We start from the raw sequence: 20,304 nt of genomic DNA, 5'->3' as shown, positions 1-20,304 counted from the left end.
TGGCTCCTTCGCAGCCCTGCACTGACCCACTTCCTCCAGGCCTCGCGCACTGGCACTAGGGTCTGCTGTCTTCTGCCCCGGCGCCCGCCTTGTGTAGGGTCGGAGTCAGGATGCAGCAGGCAGAGTGCTGCCTTGAGAGGCTGGAAATTTGACTGGAGCGGCTGGGTGTGACTTTGGCTGAGGCTGCCCTGAATTCGGGTTATGGATGAAGGATGGGGCCTGAATGTGGGCCCTCAATCAGGGCTCCTTGGAGAGGCCAAGGAGGCTGTCAAGGAGGACAGGTGTCAGGAGGCCCAGCCTCCAGCAGAGAAGCTTGGCTTCGGTTGACTTTCACACAACAGGCTACACACCACGGGCGGGATGCTCTCCAGTCAAGCTTCTATGGTGGCCCTGCCCTTTGGTGGGGAGGACATATGTTGTGGCTGAAGGCCACCTGCACAGAGCATCAGGGTGCCCCGCACAGAAAAGGTGAAGCTAGCGGAGGACACTGGGTATCTGAGAAAAGGGGGACCGGGACTCTCGGTTCCAGGAGAGGTGGTATGGGAGAGGTCGCCTGAGGCAGGGCCACTGCCCCCACCCCATCCCCCACTGAAGTCCAGCCACTCTGAGCTCCCCCTGTTGCTGTCCCTCAGGGAGCTCTGAAGTGACCTTTCAAGAGGGATGGTCAGATTACAGGCCAGCTTTGGCTAGGGGCCACCAGCCTGGAGCAGGGGCCCCTGGGAACTGTAGTCCTGTGGCCCACAGGGGTAGAACTGAAGCAGTCCATACACACACAGACACACACACACACACACGGACACACACACAGACACAGGCACAAGACACACAGACACACACACACACATATACAATGGTATCAAGTCTCCCCATGCTGCAGGTGAGTGAAGGCCTCCTCCCATTCATTTCTCCCGCCTAGGGCCACGCAGTTCCTAAAGTTCCTTTAGGATGGACTGGTTTGATCTCCTTGCAGTCCAAGGGACTCTCAAGAATCTTCTCCAACACCACAGTTAAAAAGCAACAATTCTTCGGCGCTCAGCTTTCTTTATAGTTCAACTCTCACATCCATACATGACTACTGGAAAAACCATAGCTTTGACTAGATGAACCTTTGTTGGCAAAGTAATGGCTCTGCTTTTTAATATGTTTAGGTTGGCCACACGGAGAAGGCAATGGCAACCCACTCCAGTACTCCTGCCTGGAAAATCCCATGGATGGAGGAGCCTGGTGGGCTGTCGCCTATGGGGTCGCAGAGTCGGACACGACTGAAGTGACTTAGCAGCAGCAGGTTGGTCACAGATCCTGCTTTGTTCCTGTTTTTTGGCTGCGCCAAGTCTTAGTTGCAGCCTGTGGGATCTAGTTCTCTGGCCAGGGGTGGAACCTGGGCCCCTGCACTAGGAGTGCAGAGTTTTAGCCACTGGACCACGAGAGAAGTCCCCTGCTTTGTTCTTTGAGCAAAAGGAGCCCAGGGCCTGGTGCTATTTCAAAGGAGGCTGGGCCTCCTAGAGTGGTGGACCTGGGGAAGAGGAGCCTGGGTCTTCTGGTCTGAGGGCCAAGGAAGCACATCAGAGGGCTGGCCAGCTGCAGGATGCTACAGAGTCTGTTTCAAGGACGGCCCAGCTGTTTCTGAGAACTTTCTGAGCCCCAACAGATCCAGCCCTGGAAATACCAGCTTAGTGTGGAGGCCAAATTCCTAGTCTTCCTTAAGCCAAGCCCGGCTCTGCCCCTGCTCCCATACAACATCTGGGCGGGTCTTCCCTAGAGTGTGCTTCAAAGAAAAAAAGACCAGGAAGAGGATGCCAGAACACAGCTACACCAAGTTCCCTCGAACAGAGAAAACTTTCTCTTTTGCATTTTAAAAGTATTCTACACCTTGCATTTCAAAAGAATGCCTGGTGGCTCTCGGTGTTTAACAGTTCCCATCCTCAGCCTTTCCTCCTGGGCTGTGCCTCAGGGGAGGTTCACCCCCGCCACCCCCCGCCCCTACCAAGCACCAAGCTCGGCCAGCATCTCGGGCCGCCTGGCCTGCCTTCCTTGTGGAATGCCGAAGAGAGCTCAGAGGCATTTTGGCACCAGTTGCCCGTGTTGTCACCTCAGGCCCCAACTGTGGCCGCATCCTTTGCCATGCAAACCTTCTTTGCACTGACCCCTATATTTTCCTGCTGCTAAGAACCTGCTCCCAACAGAGCACATTCCTATCTTATTCTGCTCCCCAAGTCAACTCAATCCACACCCCTCCCCCTGCTCATCAACTGGGTGATCACCCTGCCCCTGCTCTCAAGGAACTGGCTGAACTGGGACACAACCTGTTTCTGGTGCGAAACAAATGTGATACTTTGAGCTGGTTTCTCCAGCTACCTTTCTCCTGGGCTCTTTTGGCCTTTGTTGTGTCTATGGCACCCACTGGAACTTTCCAGTCTTTTCCAGGGTAATGCCACCCCAGGAGACCCTTCTTTATTTCACATCCCCCAGCCCAGCATGATGGAAACTCAAAGACTGAAACTGACCTACTGGTTTCCCCAAGTCCCATTTCACTCCCCATTGGTGGTGTGTGTATAGGTTTATGTATCAGTTCAGTCGCTCAGTCGTGTCTGCCTCTTTGAGATCCCATGGACTGCAGCACACCAGGCTTCCATCACCAACTCCTGGAGCTTACTCATGTCCATCAAGTCAGTGAGGCCATCCAACCATCTCATCCTCTGTCGTCCCCTTCTCCTCCGGCCTTCAATCTTTCCCAGCATCAGTCTTTTCCAATGAGTCAAGTTTCTTCGCATCAGGTGGCCCAAGTATTGGAGCTTCCAGCTTTAGCATCAATCCTTCCAATGAATATTCAGGATTGATTTCCTTTAGGATTGACTGGTTTGATCTCCTTGCAGTCAGTCTGAGGGACTTTCAAGTCTTCTCCAACACAGCAGTTCAAAAGCATCAATTCTTTGGTACTCAGCTTTCTTTATGGTCCAACTCTCACATCCATACATATTATATATAATTTTGCTTCTTTATTTAGGCTGTGCTTGGTCTTCGTTGCTGTGCAGGCTTTTCTCCAGTTGCAGCAAGCAGGAGCTACCCTCTACCTGCCGTGTGCAGGCTTCTCATTGAGGTGGCTTCTTTTGTTGTGGAGCACAGGTTCTTGGCGGCTTGGGCTTCAGTAGCCTGGGCTCCCAGGCTCGAGTGCTCGCCCAGTAGTTGTGGCACACACGCTTAGTTGCTCCTTAGTTGTGGGATCTTTCCAGATCAGGGATGAAACCTGTCTCCTGCATTGGCAGGCAGACTCTTTCACCACTGAGCCCCCAGGGAAGCCTTAATACTTCGTTTACTTATTTGGCCTGTGCCGGGGCTTAGTTGCTGCACACAAGAGCTTTAGTTGCAGTGGGTGCACGCAGGATTTCCAGTTGCAGTATGCTGGATCTTACTTCCCCAACCCCTTCATTGGGCACAGAGTCTTAAGCCACTGGACCAGCGAAGTTCCCTTTAGAGATTTAAAGAACCCTGAAACACACTTTTCCCAGCCTGAACCCTGAACCAACACTGTTGTTTATGTCCAATGGTTTCTAAACAGATACATTAACTAACTCAGAGGTTGTTTATGGCCTACTAGATTTCCAACCAGAAATCCTGTCTCCTTCCTGGGACCCATCTTGGGTTTCTCCAGAGCACTTGGCGGGGTCTCAGTAACAGAGCCCTAACAGTGACCTTTCCCAATGGACATTCCTTCCACGAACCTGGCTCTGAGCAGGCAGGGAAGACACTGCTGCTGCAGCAGAACAGGAACAGGGTCAGGTGGAGGGCTCTGCCCTCCCCCAGGGGTCCAAGGCGGCTGGGAACGCCCTCTTCACCCCTCTGGTTCCACCACAAAGGCCGGTGCTTGCTGCCTTGGAGAAAGGGCCGAGACTGATGCCTAAGTCAGCCACTTTGTTACTCACCAAAACCTTAACAAAAGCTGACAGCAGGGAGCAGAGAGGGAGCCAGCAAAGGAATGGAGCTGGCCCCAGGGGAGAGAGACTGAGGAGATAGCTGGGCTATGGTTAAGTCATTTATTGATTTTATTTCTAAAACCCACATAGCGCCACTTTGCCTCTTCCAGAGCTTCAAAGAGCCAATTAACCGCCCAATGAGCCCACCAGGGAAACCGAGCTTGTGGGGGAAGCAATGAGGTGAAGCCAAGGTCAAAGAGGGTTGCCAGGCCCCAGGCCCTGCCCCCGTTCTGTCAGCTAAGCACAAAGAGGAAAGATCTCTTCTCTTTCAGTCAAGGGACCTTTAGGGCTTGCTTGAGGAGACCCAGTGAATAGGTCCGGCTTCTGAGGCTCCATTAACCCCTGCAGGCCTACAGCAAAGCAGCCCAGGCAAGCTGGACAGGGCTCAGACACCAAGGGCCTGCTCAGGATAAACAGCAGGGCTAGCCCCAGCTCCAAGCTGCAGAAGAGCCCAGGCCAGCATTGTCCCCACTGGCCCAGTGCTGTGGGCTGCAGAGATTGCTGTCCCTCAGCCTGCCCAAAGGGAAGGTGGTGGGAAGCATGTGGCCCCATGCAGCTCCCTCCGAGAACTGCAGCAAAGCAGCAGCAGCAGCTGATCAAGGACCTCACTCAGGACCCCAGAAGTCCTGAGCTGAGTTTTCCTGGTGCCACATTGGGCCTGTCCATTAGCCCAGACACAAAGGAACAAAACAGCCTGGGACCCTCTATGAAGTGCTTACAAAGCACAAGGTGGGGCCCCTTCCCCTGCCCCCACCTCTCCCCAAAGCCTGCCATGGTGGCAGGCTGCAAGTCACCAGCAGAGAGAGAAAAGGCCACTTGGCGGTTTTAATTTTAGCAGCTTGGAGCCTGACAGGCAGGATTAGTTGGCTTGACCTTTCGTGCCGAGGCCTCCCCAGGCCCAGGGCCTCAGTCAGGTGGCAGCTTCCAGGCACGAATCACAACTGGAGCTCATCGAATGTGGGGGTCCAAGCCCCAGGGAAAGGCCTTCAAAAGGACAGAGACCAGGAAGGGGGAACCTGGTCTTCAGCCATTAATCAGTAAACTAGCAGAAGGTGGGGCCGCCCACACACCAGCTTTCCCAGCAGACCTGCACAGGGAAGGAGAACGGGAACCAAGGGGTGGGGGGCGGACTTCCTTAATGAAGGTTCCAGAGGCTCCCCTGGGGAAGGGACAGTGGGGCCAGGTGCTGGAACAGCTTCAGTAACTGGTGGTGGCACCGACAGTGGCACAAGTGTAAGAGAAAAGAAAAACAACAGACCCAGAAAACCACACTGCTCTTTTATTCAATGGAACACCCCCCTTTAACGCAGTGTTGAATCATACACAAAAAAGCCCAGAGAAACGTCTGCTGATAAACCAGTGAAGAGAACGCGCATCATACATTATTGTCAACATAATCACTCCATGAAGAGGGGAGGAGGAAAGGAAGCAGAACGAAGAAAACAAGGGGCTCAAACCCCTCAACACTGCAGAACATTCAGACGTTTGGGATTAAAATAAATTTTAAAAGGTAGCCTTTCAAGGAAGGAGAGGAACAAATGGAATCTGAGGCAGCTCAGGGAGCGCTGAAAGGGCTCTGAAGGTTGCAGACAAGCCCCAGGCAGCTTACATGGCTCCACCTACCGTGGGCAGGGGTGCCAGGATGGTTATGGACCCTCAACCTGGGGACTAACCCACTACCCCACGAGGGTGGCAGAGACAAAACCCTACACTTAAAATTAAGGGGGAAAAGTATCTCAGCTTGAAAAAAAATATGGCAGTTTGAAAATCTTGGAACCAAAGAAAACACCCACCCCACCCCACCCCGCCATACTGATGGCCTAAATTCTTTGCCTAAAAACCACTTGTTCCTCTCTCCTTAAAGAAGAACCAGGAATGAGAAAAGGGAAAGGAATCTAATTGCAGCAGAAGACCGGGGAGAGCATCTCCTTGGACGGAGTCTGAAGAAAGGAAGAGATAAGGAAATAACAAAGAAAAAAGAAAAAATTAATAAAAATTTCACAATATGGAGCCAGCGTGTTCCGATTCCGTCCATAAAAATAACTCAGGCTGCTTTGCCGAACCATCCTGTCCACCAGGGGCGCTGCTGAGGCTGTCTGCCTGGAAGGGTCACCAATGGGCGCGGAAAGTCCTCACTCTCATGGCTCGGGCCATCGCCGCCGCGGGGAGGGATCCTGGCGGCCCAGTTTGGGGAGAGGCAAAGGGATTTGGGTGAGGAGAGAAAGAAGACAAAGAAGACACTCGATGCTACGGGGCGCCAGGAGAGCCCAAGCTGGCGCCCCATTACCACCTGCCCATTCCCAAGCGAGTCCTCAGTCGCTTGGCCCAGCCCGGTGCGTGCACACACACACATGCGTGCACACAATCACATGCGTGCGTCCCAATGTCTGGCTCCATATGGTGAGGTTCGGCGTGTGTTTAAACGAGACCAATTCTCTCTATATATAATATATATTTTCTTAAAAAACCAAGTCTAGTTCTGTGGTGGAGGCGGTGGGGGAGCTGGAGGCATCCCAAAGGGTGGCATGCCCGCCACCCCCATGCCCATCATGGTGACAAAGTTAGAAGGGTCCATGGGAGGCGGAGGAGGAGGGGGCGGGGCATACATCATGCCGGCGGAACCAGGCGGCGGAGGCGGCGGAGGGGGAGGGGCCCCGGGCGGCAGAGGCGGCTGGACCCCTGGGGGCAGGGGCACCATAGTGGGGTTGCCTTGCATCTGAGGGGCTCCTGGAGAAGCTGCGGCAGCCGCCTGCTGCTGTTGCCATGGCGGGATGGACCCTGTGCCAGCGCTCGTGGTGGTAGTCGTCGTATCTGGGGTGGTAAAGAAGCCCAAGGTCACACGCGCGGGGGCACACCGCGGCTCTCTGCGGCTGCTGCCTTGGGATGGGGGGGCGAGGGATGCCTGCTCCTTGCTTGGCATGCGGTACGGTGGTGGGGGGCGGGCGGGCGGGGTGGTCCTGGCAATGGGGGTGGAGGGGTGGGCAGGACTACCCTGGGGTCAGCCTCAAGGTCTCTAGGCTTAGCGGAGTAAGCCCTTTTGTCACCAGTGCCCCTGGAAGGGCCGAGGGGAAGGTACCAGACACAAGAACCGGCTCTGACATCCCTCCGCCCATCCGCCGCCACCACCGAACGGCACATTCAACCTCAAGGCCACAGTTACTCCCCGGTCCCATCCCTGCAGTCTCTCAGGCCCCAGTCACATCCCTCTCCAGAGCATGCATGCACCCCCCCAACCCCGGGCCTAAGGCGCAGGTGTGGGCCAGCCAGCGGCTCCCAGCCTACGATGGCGGGCTCCCCTCCAGCCCCCACAAACCTCTCTCCAGACACAGCCTCGCCAGACATCAGCTCTCCTCCCCCAGACCCCCGGGGGCCACAAGGCCCTTTCTTTTTACCCCACAGCAGAGACCAGAGTCTCATCCCAAGATGTCTGCCTGCCTGCCTGAGCTGTGAGGGTCTCTCATTCCTCTCAGCCCCACCCCCCCAATCCCACCCACCCCCACCAGCCCAAAATATTCCACTCACTTTGCTGCCATGGCAAGGGGGTACTGGAAGCCATACTGCTGCTGGGCGGAGGGGGTGGCGGAGGCTGCTGCTGCTGCTGTTGCCATGGGGGAAGAGGACCAGAGGGAGGGGGCGGAGGCTGCCCACTGGGAGGCGGCGGCGGCGGTGGCATCATGCCCATAGGTGGCGGCGGCATCATACCTGCAGAAAGGCGGAGAGAATGAAGCCTCAGGAGAGGAGACGGGTTCGCCACAGGGCTCCCAATGCCTCCCCAGCCTAGGCAGGCAGCACCCCTCAGGAAGCACCAACCAAGCTGTTACCTTTTCCTTGATGCAGGCGATAGACCCCAGAGCCCACAGGCGTACTTCCCAGGTACTGATCTTGATGGAAGGAAAGAGCAGGGACTTAGCAGGACATTGGAACTGACCGGGGAAGATACACCCCCACCAATAGCTCAGTCAGTGGCAGTGATGGCCACTTACAAGAGCAGTTCTGAATGCCATCTCTACAAGGCAGGCCCCACGTGTATACCCCACGTAGAAATACCTTCCTGAACCATAAGGGAGACTTCCTCCTGACCTGGAGGACCAAGCCTCAGCAAGAGACTCAGCACCGACACTCATCCCCTCTGAGACCTGCTCCCAGCCATGTAAAGCCCTGCTTACCCCAAAGCCCCAAGGTTTCTGGTCTGACACTTACTTACCCATTGGAGGAGGGCCATGGTGCCCAGGTGGGTGGGGGCCCTGGTTCATCGGTGGTGGTGGCGGCTGCATCCAGGGGGGCGGAGGTCCATTAGGGTTGTGCTGCATGGGATGTCCACCATGCCCACCTGTGAGGCTGGGCAGCGGGTGTGGGAAGCTGTGGGGGCCACCTCCGGGCCCACCAGGGCCACCTCCATGCATGCCATGGTAGGGCCGACTCTCTGACGGGCCGGAGTTCATCCAGGGTGGGCGGCTCTGGGTAGTGGACATGAGAGACTACGTGAGAGCATTCCCGTCAGCGTCCCTGCCTGCTCCCTCTGGCGGCAACACTGTTCTTTCGGCTGTGCCACAGGACCAGGACACGAGGCCAAGACCTTCCCAAACTGAGAGGTCCCCAAACATTCCTGATGGCCCGAAAGAACAATGTTGCCGGCCATGTCCACCTGTCCTACCCCAAGCACCTGGCCACGTACTCCCATCTCTCGGGAAGAGAGGGGGGGGGCCAGGTTGTGAGAACCCCCTCTGAAACTCACCGGTGGAGGTGGGTTGTTGGCGGGAGCAGCAGGCCGCGGTGCACTGGCCAGTGGTGTGGTGGCAGGCCCAGAGGTGGAGCCCACAGATGCAGGCACAGGTGCCTCCCCCAGTTCAGCCATGAGGGACAAGTATTCTTTATCCATCCGCGCTTTATCCTGAGCTGACTGGGGGTCACCAGGCCTAAAGGTGGGGTAGAGACGCAAAGAGAAAAGGGGTGGCAAAGACTCATTAAGATGGAAACCTTTACTTCGAAGAATTTACACAAAAAAAGTTTAGAGGAATTCAGTCACCCTTTCTAACCCCTTCCTTGAAACAGTCCTATCAGCTCTTCAGCTCTGTGCCCAGCTCTGCATCTGGGAAAAGCACATGGACCTCTGCCATAGCAGAGACCCCTGGGCAAGAACAGAGATGAAAGGAAGCCAAGTAAAGTCCAGGTTTTCCCAAAACAGCAAGTTTCATCAATTTCCACATTGCAGGTATGAGGGAAGGAAAATCTATGCAAGACCAGAGCAGCTGCCAAAACTTCCCTAACAAGGCTTTTTATATTCATCACTTGAAGTAGAAGAACATTGCTATCAAATGCTGGATTGCAACTGGTCAAAACTACAAGCTGTCTTGCAATACCAACCATAAGCAACAAACAGCAGTTAGCAATGAGCCACATGAAAATACCTATACCCAGAAGGGAAGTTTTCAGGTTCCCTGGGCTCAAGATAATAAAGTAGGGTCAAGTAATAAAGTAATCATTCTGGGCTTTGCATCACACTGTTAATAGACCAAACTCATTGAAAGGAAGCTCTTAGGTCTGCAGGTTAACACGAGCTGTCCTATACACCAGAAGCTACCAGGAAGCCCTCACCTTTGGAACTTGCAATCGGAAGCAATGTGGCCAGCCCCGCCACACTTGGTACACACTGTGGTATTGGTAATGCTGCGGGTCTCAGAGCTCTGCCAGGGTCTTAAGATCCTGTTGAGAGAAAAAGGTCACCTCAATGGCTGTGGCCCATCACCCTTCTTCCGTAGGTTCTGGTTTTTGTGCCTGTCCCTCTAAACCAATCACATACGTACCTGTTATCATCTTCCCGAAGGGTCCCATTCAAGCGAGCCAACTCTCGAAGTTGCATCTTCCGTAGGTCGTTCTGGTCCTCAGGGGTCTCGATACCCTGCTTCAGAATGTTTCTTATCTGGTGGAGACGCAACGGGCACAGTTATGTAAGTCCTGGGACTGCCACCTAGATTTCTGGTTGGAGGATTCCTTCCTGACTCCTCACCTGTTCTACTGCTTTCTTCACATTCTCCATGGTATTGGCAGTGACCAGGGCATGAAGCGGCTCATCTTCTCCTGGCAGCATCTGGCCATCTTTGCGCCCAACTTTTCCTTCTTTCACAGAACCTTTCCCCCGGATCATGATCTTGGCATTACACTCCTTCTCTATGTTCTTCAAGGTGTTCCCTCTATCAGAGGCAGAAAAGATGGCTTTAATACCCAACATGGAAATTCAGAGTGGCTCACCGGGCAGTGATAGGAAACCGTGAGTGTATAGAATGAGATTTTCCCACCAACAGCTCCACGATCTTTAAGTTAAGGTCACAGCAATCCTCAAGATTTGACTTCTCTGCGGTGAAACGGAAAATTTTCTCACCAAAAGGCACTCACTCAGCCAAAGTGAACATCCTACCAAAAGCAGGAAGATGGTACCCAGAAAGGCACAAGACAGACTCATCTCCCAGGTCTTTGCATGCGTGCTCAGTTACTAAGTCACATCTGACTCTTCTGTGACCCCCATGGACTGTAGCCCACCAGGCTCCTCTATCCATGGGATTTTCCAAGCAAGAACACTGGAGTGCATTGCTGTTTCCTCCTTCAGGGGATCTTCCCAACCCAAGGATTGAACCATGTTTGTTACATCAGCAGGCAGATTCTTTAACACCAAGCTCTTTAACCCAATCCTCCCAGATCCTTGGGAATTCTGTATTCCACAGAACAGCAGGTACTCACCTTGGCCCAATCAGCAGCCCCACAAAATTGATTTCCGGATACTCATCTTGTGGGATCATTACTTTATCACTCACACGTGTTGCTGGAGGTCTAAGAAAGAAAAGACTCAGACTCTGCACACTTCTGAGGTGACCTCAACAGCTCTTCTAGAACTAACCTTCTGTACCACGTGTTGTTATAGATGACAGGGTAAGGAGTGAGAGGTTAGTATCCACAATGCTCTAGCAGACCACACCTAATCCCGCTGGGGTCTTTATCCCGGACCACCCAGTCCCCTGGCTTACTTGTAATCTGCAGGAGGCTTGAAATCAGGGTTGAGGGCAACCATTTCCGTGATAAGATTATGCCGTTCCTCCTCCAGTTTCTTGCGGGTGCGGAACTCGCGAGTGTTAAGCCTCTTCCCCTCACTATTGTAGATGGGCTCAGGGGAAGGGGACCTGTGGGAAACAGACCACTGTCACCCCTCTGCCTTCACTTTACTCTCATTCCCACACGGGCTAAAATAAGTCTTCCCCAGCCCCTCTGCCTCTCAAGACCCTAACACAACACTCTTCGGAGGAACCGACCATAACGTGTGCTATTCAAAATCGTGTGGAATAGGGAGGTGGAAACTGGCTTAGCATCAGGGTGACTGGGGTGTGTGTGAGAAAGGAAAAAAGTGGTTTTGTTCTAAAAGTGATGAGAGGAAAAAAAGTCTGTCCTTCTAAGGGAAAATCTCTAGACTGTAAATGGCAAGGACTGTATCATCCTCTGGAGTCTTCTTGCCAAATATGAATTTTCTTTTGTTTGGGAAAAAAAAAACCATATTACAACTTTATGAACCACGGAAACCCCAAGTTTAGGTAAAATGTTAAATGACTCTTGCAGAGCTCATGCCCTAACTGGAAGAGAGGCTGTACCCCTACCACGTAGTAAGTATGAGCTCTTTAACCCAATACAACTGGGACTCAAGGCTACTGCAGCTACTTGGCCCCCACAATGGAGAGAGATGGTTCAAGGCTTCGTCTCTGCTTTTCCTTCAATGGCCTGGCTGGCAGTGTCCAAGGCCCAGGAGTCAACCTGTTTTCTGGCTGTTCGAGGTTAGGGAGTCTGGGTAGAGAAAACCGTTAAATTGCTAAAGCAGCTTCTCTGAGAGGCTGCAAATGCAGATTTGGTCATGTATTTGTCTAGGGTCTGAACCTGCAAACAGCAAGGGGAAAACCTATGATTCTCCACCAGAGTTTACAAGTCCAGAAAGCAGATTTTCTCTCTCTTTTTTTTTAAAGGAGTAAAATGCTGTTGCTACAAGTAAAAAATAGCAATGATAAAATGATCAGTTTACCACAGCTGGATTTTGCGGTAATAAAAAAAAAAAAAGAGAAGTTACACTCCTAGAATTCTGAGTTAAGATTACAAAAAGGACCATAGCTTGATATTCTGAATGAAAATTTAGTAGCAGCTGCAAGAAGGGAAGAGACCATGTGGATCAGGTTATTTTAAAAACATCCTGAAAGTAGTCAAGATTCCTATACCCTTTGTTTAGTTGAGAGAACCTTGCCTAGTTGGAGAGCAAGGACTGAACTCGGCTGCTCCCACTGTCTTCAGCCTAAAGGGAACCATGTCATACCACGTTACACACACGATGGAATAAAAGGTCAGGTTTGTTCATGACTAATGACGGCTAAATGACACCTCCGTTTCTAGCATCTGTATAAACTGTTAGCACAATCCAGTAATAGTGAACAAAGACAAACATACCCCAGCTCATTAGACTACCATCTTATACATTTAAATCTACAGAAGATTTTAAAACATTTTTAACTGTGCAACTTAAGCAACATCAAAATGGCATAAAGTGGCTTCATACTGAGAATACACCTTCTTAAGAAATAACCTTAAATGAGAAACTCATGCATTTCCCTCCAACCTGGGCTCTTTCAAAGCAAAACCATCAGGCATTAATTAGGGCCTCTTTCAAACTGAATTCAAGGGAGGAAAAAAAAAACTCTCCTCTGATTTTATTTCTAACATGCTTGACATTTCTAATTCCCACCTCATTCATAGCTGTCTAGAATTAAGCACTTCTGGCTAATCACCAAAAGAAGCTTTAGCAGTACCAAATTGGTCATTTAAAGGCCCCACAACAGTGTAACCTCTTTCCAAATTGTGGAAGTGAAAGGCAAAAACCAATATTCTAGAGGTCAGACTGGCCCAACTTCTTCACTTTGAGTAAGAATAGTATTAGAGGTCACCTAATTTCTAATCCAAATTCTCCAGGAAACGAAGGTTTGTTAAAAATTCAACTTTTTGAGGAACTGCCTGGTAACCTGTGGACATGTTATTACAGGAAAAAAGGCCAAAGAGGCACTAAACAGTTGTGGTCTATAATCTATAAAGCAAATCTAAAAAAAAAAAGTCAAAATATAAAACATAACAACCCTCCAACCAAAATTTACAGGTGAAAAAATTAAAAAAATGTAATTAACTCAAATGAAAAGCATCAATATATGTTACTTTGCTTCTTGACACAGGACACCAGAAAGGTGATTATTTAAATGAGTGGCTTCTAAAACCATTACATCATCTTCCTGATTTAACAAGTTATTAAAATGGGTAGCAAGCCAAAAACACTACTTTTTAAAGCAAAGTGTTTTCAACTATGCTGCATGCACTAAGAGACACTTCACTGAGGAGGTACCTTGCCTTTCTATTAAATGGACCAGATTTTAGCTGTTCAAATATTGGCCTGCCAATAAAATTCCTGTTAAAAAAAGTTCATTTCCCTCAAACTTTGTAGACTTTTTACTTTTTAGAGGTGAGAAATCACAAACTGAAATGACATGACCACAGCTGTTTGAGGACCACACTCCCTTTAAAAAAAAAAAAAAAAAAAAAAAGTAATTGGTTGGTTGCTTGCCTTCCCAAAACAGGTGAAAATATTCTGGCCCCTCCCAACACCCCAGGCAATGGCCAAGGCTGAAAATTAACTGGCAGCGATGAAGTTGGTTAGAATCTTGTCTATTTCAAAACCATGAGCAGGAGACTGCAGCATAAGCTGACCAGACAGAGTTTCTGGCCTGCTCAAATTCAGTGATGCTCAAAAATATTCTTATTCCCTACATTGTGTAGTACCTGTGAGGACATGCTACACCTGGGCTTTCAGCCAAAGGAGGTACTGAAATTGCTGGTTAATGGGCCACCTCACTGTCCCTACTAGTGGGTAAATCAGGTTAAAATCTACATGCTTTTCAATTGAAAACCAGTTGTCCGTTTTCCTTTAACTTTTGATTCTGCTACTAATTAAATTTCATTCCAGTCTGCTAACTGATGACTGACCATATAACTGCTAATTTACACTCTAGTTCCCAGAATGGTCACAGTACCAGTCTTCTTACTAGGATTTTATTGAACTGACACAACATGTTGCCACCAGTAAAACGTATTGAGAAAAAGGTAAAAGCGTTACTGTCAGCTGGTTAAAACTGTTTCCCAACCTGTCCTCAGGGTTAGGGGGGATGCCCAGGTCTCCTGTGCGCAGTTTACGAGTCAGGTCTTCTATCTGCAGTTGCACTGGAAGAAACCAGGTTAGGAAAGAAAAAAAAGGATGGAAAAAAGACAATGTTACCAAAAAACATCTCAAATCTCAACAACAAGCATGAAGAACTCGGAGACTTTGAAAGGGACGTGATCAGTGAACACATTGAGGCAAAAACCCCCAACCATCTACTGGCAGGAGTCCACTTACATCTCTAAGTATCTTTCACTTCAAAATGGTTATCACTTAAGGAAGCAAACAGTTTGTTGGAAGAGGGGTTAGCAGTATAGACTGTTCACTAAGGCTAACATCAAAACAATTATTAGGAGGCATTTTACCTCTTCCTCTCCACCAAGGCTTGCTATACAATTGGCACCCAGAACTAAACCATGTACATTATCACCAATACCCTGTTCCCACCAAATTACATTCTTGAGTGCTAGACTCTTAGATTTTATTTTTCCTTCATCAAAACTTAAACATAACCCAAAATGAGATTCAATTAACATGGGACAAGGAAAAACACCAGTTAAGCAAAGATCATTTTCATTGATACCAGGATTAAAATTCCTTAAAAAAAACATTTAATAACCAATTCAACAGTCTCATATTTAAGTTTGTGCATATTCTTTCTGTAAAACCAGATCCGTACTAGTAAGGATCTCCCAATACCTGTTGTTTTCATTCAAATTTTATGACAATCAGTATACCTTAATACACCAGTAACAAGGCAAGAAGTTTAGACTCACTCCTTACATGGGGAATAAAAGTAGGGGTGCAGAATGAAAAGTGTGGGCCAAGGAGAGTTATGTGAGGCCCTCAGACCTTGACAAATGACCAAATGAGGCTGTATATGAAAAAGATGAGGGTTTCACAAAAGTTTAGTGACTCCAGGGAAGTATTACCCAGCTGATTTTCTGAAGATAATGGGAAGTGTGAAGCCAGATCACTTTCTTCGCATGCTGAATGACCACCTGTTTCTTACCTTTGTAGCATCTGAGTGTCCTAAGCAGGTATCTCTAACAAGGGCAAGTCTTAATGGGTTGGGTTCAAGTTGAGGTGACTCCAAGAATTAACGCATGTCTAACCCCAGACACCCTTCTAATTTTAAACACACCCCACAGGGCTATACCCCAACACCACATCCACTCCAACTCGCAAGAAATGAAAATCTACATTAATATCAAAAGAGGATATTGGGGACATCCTGTGTAAGGAGAGATACAAGAGCACGAAGACACATGTGGGCCCCCAAGTTGTTTTATGCTAGAAAAGTTCTGACTTGGCAGCCAAGCGTTAAGCTCAACTGCTCAAGGTGAAAGTCACCTTCGTGGAGGCAGGCAGTTCTCGTAACTAGACAGCAGGGATGTGGGCTCTGATTGAGGAGACCACCGGCACCTGAATCTAAAGGTTGCCATCTTCCTTGGAGAAGAGACCTACACTAGCCCAGGCTTTGATTACACCTTTAAACGCGCTTAGGACCCAAGCAGTAACTTCCTCCAAAGGAAGAGAGCTGGAAATGTAAAGAATGAATCTGTTTTTCCCATTTTCTGCATCTGCTTGTGTTCTTGGGCTATCACTCCACTAGAGACATTTTCATAAGGTTATCAAGACCCAGACTACTCAAATATAAGACATAAAAGGATGGGTGGGAGTAGACTCAACAGTAGGGAAAGAAGATTTATTAGTATTGTAAAAAGGAGATAAGACAATTTCAACACCTCAAAATTCTCAGCAGTCTAGAAAAGAGATGAAGACCCTCAAGAACAACGGCCTAGAGGTTTTTTACTCGTGAAGGACACAACCTCATGGGTCTAGGAAGCTTCTGCCCTAATTACTCCAATGTTTATTTGGTTAGTAGGAAATGTGTATCAAGTAAACTTTTTTGAGACAGCTGTACAGGTACATAAATAAATGTAAAGCTTGCATTAAAAACCTTTTATTTTTTTTAAAAAAGGTAATTTTGAAGTTAGTTTCATTTCTACTGTGGACATTCGTAATTCTCAAAATTTCCCAACAGTTAAGATCTTTTATCCTAACCACCTCATTATTCCAGATCCAAGCAGTACCCCTTTCCCTGCAGAGTTCCTTAGGAGTAAACACAAGAGCCCTCATTTTAAGACAGCTCTCCAAAGACCAAACCAGAAAAGATGCTGAAGCAAAGGTTAAATTCAACAAAATGGTAAAAGGGGGTAAACACACTTTCAGAACCATTTTTTGATTAAACTGAGTTTTTTCCCCTTTCAGAAAGTACCTATAAAAAAATAAAAGACCACATTTTAGGGAAAGGAGGAATATGAAATTATGGTGAAAGGCCAGGCTGTGAAAAAGGTACTTGGTTTACAATACCTGCAGTGTTCTCCACTGGGGCCAAGTCCAGAGAGGCATGTAACACTCACCTCATCAACTGGTAATGAACAGCAGCTGAAAAGGGTGGGGTGGGGTGCTGGGCTGGGAACTATTCTCATTCCTAAGCGGGCCCCTCTACCCTTCTGGCACTCATGGAGAACACTGCTGTTACCAACAGACCAAAACAAGGAGCTACAAATGCAGGACTCACAGAGCAAAAACTGATGGATTATATCAAAAGTCATTTGACCATAGCTCCTCTCAAAGAGAAAACTGTAAAGTCCCAAACTTTCAACAAATAAAATGTTCAGTAACAATCTGAAAATGCATTTGAGTGCAGAACGTGTATTTACCTATATAAGCTCTTTCTTGTTCCCGAGTAAGTCCAGGGGGGATGACTGTAGGCATTCCTGGAATCACCGTCTTCTGTTCCATTGTGTCTTGGTTCCAGCGGCTCCTCTTCCGCTTCTTACTGGGGAAGTCTAAAAGAGATAAGATTCGTCAGATGCAAACATAAACCAGCAGAGTAACTACCAACAGGCAGTTCAGGATACTTATGATACTACACACAACCTCAGCCGACTGTGAAACTGAGAACTTGACCTAAAAAGAAACAGCAAAGAATGGAAGACAAACCTGGGAAGTCAAAAGACATGGCCACTAGGAGGGGACCTGGGTCTGAAAAATTAACATTGCACATTTATAATTTTTGTCCACAGAAATGCTGTGAAATATGTAAACAAGAAATCTCAGTGCATAAAGTTTCTAGTAGTGAAATGAAAATATTGAGATAATAATATACCTCATGGTTGTCCATAAACCTCTTAACAGCCCCAGGACATAAGAGCAGACTGAATATTCAAGGCTATAAAGCAATATTCGTAACTTCTGGCTCCTCCCACCTCCCCACCAGTCTCCTGAGACAAACCGCAACTAAACCTATGGTTATCAACTGAAAAACCCGGATTTTTCAGCAAAATCACTTTTCTCCTCAGAGGTTTGGCTAAGGTCAGCATTTTCCTGCCCAGTTAAGACACTTAGGATCTAAAAAATGTATCGTTAAGTTCAAGAAAGAACAAGCTATACAACAGGAGCCAAATCTTTCTTCCCCAGTACACAAGCAGAAACTTCTGGCGTTTGATACAAAAAGGTGCCTTCTGAGGGGCCAGACCCAGAGGAAAAGCCTCAAGAGGAGGCGTGTCATACTTCTTAGGTAGATACAGTGAGATGAGGAAACGAACGGAAACTCCTTCCCCAAAAAGGGCCACAAAAAACCTGAAGACTTTCATGCATCTTGGTTCTGAAGTGAAAGCCCTGTCTTATTAAAGAAGTTTTAAGGAGCTTCTCTTGGTACTTTCTTCCTTTAGGACTCTACTACAACCAGGAAGAGGACGCTCCACGTCATCAGTTGACCCTTTCCCGCCCTCCAGACTTGCACATGAGGCACCCCAACCACCCACTCGATCCCCTCTCCACACCCCTCCTGAACACCAGGGGCGGAGAGCAACAAGGGGTCCCCCCAATGCCGGCTTCTGGGTTGGGCAAAGCCCGGCCGCCAAACTGCGCCTGCGCGCAACAAACTTCCTCCCGCCGGGCCCCCACCCCTGAGGCGCGTGCGCACTCGAGGCCCGAGAACCAGGCCGCGCGCCCCGTGGCTCCGCCGCCCGGGCCTCCCCGTGCGCGCGCGCGCGCCCCCGCCGCGTGCAGCCGCCGTCGCCGCCGCCGCGCGGCCCTCAGCCGGCCGGGACCATCCGCGCAGCGCCTCGCGCGCTCTCTCGGCCCGACTCACCTCCTCCGCCGCCGGCCGGGCCCGGCTGCTGGTCCTGACGCGGCGGCTGGGGTGGCGGTGGCTGTGGTGGCGACACGCGCTGGTAGAGCGGCGGCGGAGGGGGCGGCTGCGGCGGCGAGTACGAGGAGCCCGAGGAGGGGGGCGGTGGCGGCGGCGGCTGCTGGGGAGGCGGGGGGGGCGGCGGCGGCGGCGGCGGCGGTAGCGCCGCAAAGGGGAAGGCCGCGGTCAGGGCCCCCGCCGAGCCCACGGGCGGGGGCGGCAGCGGCCCGGACACCAGCAGCCCTGCCCCAGGCCCGGGGGCAGTCGGTGGTCCCGGCTCGAAGCCCCCTTTGGGGCCAGGGAGGGGAGGGAGGCCTGGGGGGCCCAGCTTACCCAGCGGCGTAGCGTTCGCTCCGGTCGCCATGGCGCCCCCAGGGACCGGCACCGGCGGCTCCTTTTCGGCGGCGGCTTCTTCTTCGCGAATCTTCTGGGGGGAGGGGACCCGACTGCGCTGCCGCGGAGCGCGCGGAACCCGTCCTCTCACGCGGCGGGCGGCGGCGGCGCGAGACGCACAAAGAGGGAGGAGAGAGAGCGCCGCGGGGGCGGACCGGGGGCGACGGGGCCGGGGCCTGGATTGGGCCGAGCGGAGGCAAAGGGTCGGAATCGGCGGCCTCCGATTGGTGGAGCCTTAGCCTTTCTCGATGCGCGCTGGGATTGGCCGGACCGTTAGGCCTGGCGAGGAAATGGCGGCCGAGCCTGAAGAGCTGGGAGGTGTCGCAGCGCGCACTTCATTTGTTACTGCGCGAACGGAGCTCGGAGTCCAGAAAGGAGAGATAGGGTGGGGCAAACTCTGTGACGTATGGGGCCAAGAGCTCTCCCATTGGCTGAGCTGGTGGAGGCAATCAATCTCCGTTGCGTCGTAATGTCCTGGGATTGGCTGTCTCTGGTTCTTCCCCCCCCTCTCCTTGCTCCCTTTCCCCGGGGAGTAATTTCGCTGGGTTTAAGCTAGAGGTCGCGGCGGAAAAGCATTGGCGGAACAAGAATTGGGGTCGGGGAGGAGCGGAACAGGAGCGCGCATGCATAGATGGGGCAAAGCCATGTCTCCGTCCCTGGCTTCAGCGTCGACCCTCGGGTCCGGCGCGGAAGCCCTTGGTGACGTCAATCCTCGAGTCCCATGGTAACCCGGAACCGAGGGGTGGGGGAGGGGCTGGCGCGGACCGGTAAACCGGATCCGTCGACAACACAGGTAAAAGGGGACTTCCTGTTTTTGAAAAAAACATAAAATGGGAGGAAGAAGGATCTATAAAATAGTACTATTGAAGGATTAAAAACGGTGTCCGAGCCAATGGAGGTACACATATCTTAGGTGGAAAGCAATATGAAGTTATCAAAAATTAGTTTGCATATACCGTGCGTTTTCATTAGAATCCCAGCGAAGTTGGGATTTATTAGATCATCTTTTAAGTCAAATAAAATAACTGAAAATAGTGGGGAAATTTGTAAACTAGGTTGAGGAGCTTGCCTTTCCAAATAATACAATACAAAAGACACACTAATGAAACTATGGTATTGCTGTAGGAAAGACGGATTAGTACAAGATAGAGTCTAACCAAAAAAGTGGTATTTCAATTCAGTAAGGAAAAGATTTAGCTAGTAAATGGTATATAGAGTCCTAAATTTAAACAATAAAACAGATACAATACAATTTAGGAGATTGTCGGAGTCATCTAGGGGTAGAGACTTTATGAAGACAGGAAACAAAGTTAATTACCCAAGGAACCTATGATAAAAGTCAACAGACAATAATACATTAGGAAAGTATACTTGCCATACATATGATAAAGGGCTAATATCTGTAATATGCAAAGAACTCTTAAAAAGTAATTTAAAAGAAAAACAACAGAAAATAAGCAAAGACTGAATAGACAAGTCTGAGAAGAGCAAATCCAAATAGCCAAAAAAACATG

The 20,304-nt window shown here is 50.1% G+C and overlaps 1 protein-coding gene across 19 annotated transcripts; it reads right to left on the bottom strand.

Annotated features, from left to right (window-relative positions):
* Positions 1 to 5,228: 5,228 nt before the first annotated feature.
* On the bottom strand, positions 5,229 to 19,126 carry SF1 (splicing factor 1). Of its 19 annotated transcripts, none has more exons than XM_055580886.1 (14): positions 18,359 to 19,126; positions 16,923 to 17,051; positions 14,180 to 14,255; positions 10,991 to 11,143; positions 10,707 to 10,796; positions 9,979 to 10,162; positions 9,776 to 9,891; positions 9,567 to 9,674; positions 8,707 to 8,887; positions 8,176 to 8,449; positions 7,793 to 7,852; positions 7,494 to 7,673; positions 6,578 to 6,782; positions 5,229 to 6,145 (listed from the first exon to the last, which is right to left on the bottom strand). In XM_055580886.1, the coding sequence occupies exons 1-14, from the start codon at positions 18,759 to 18,761 to the stop codon at positions 6,016 to 6,018; spliced, it is 2,289 nt and encodes a 762-aa protein (XP_055436861.1). In that variant the 5' UTR covers positions 18,762 to 19,126; the 3' UTR covers positions 5,229 to 6,015. The 19 variants fall into 19 exon arrangements, with proteins under 19 accessions (XP_055436861.1, XP_055436866.1, XP_055436867.1 ...); XM_055580891.1 differs by having other exon boundaries at positions 18,731 to 19,126; XM_055580892.1 differs by lacking the exon at positions 18,359 to 19,126 and adding exons at positions 17,206 to 17,247; positions 17,776 to 18,023 and having other exon boundaries at positions 5,229 to 6,782.
* Between the last annotated feature and the right edge of the window lie 1,178 nt (positions 19,127 to 20,304).

This window comes from Bubalus kerabau, chromosome 5, assembly GCF_029407905.1.
Source record: "Bubalus kerabau isolate K-KA32 ecotype Philippines breed swamp buffalo chromosome 5, PCC_UOA_SB_1v2, whole genome shotgun sequence".
In the NCBI taxonomy this organism is placed as follows: domain Eukaryota; kingdom Metazoa; phylum Chordata; class Mammalia; order Artiodactyla; family Bovidae; genus Bubalus; species Bubalus kerabau.
Note: the sequence above shows the minus strand (reverse complement) of the source record. Positions and strands in the feature narration are given on the sequence as shown.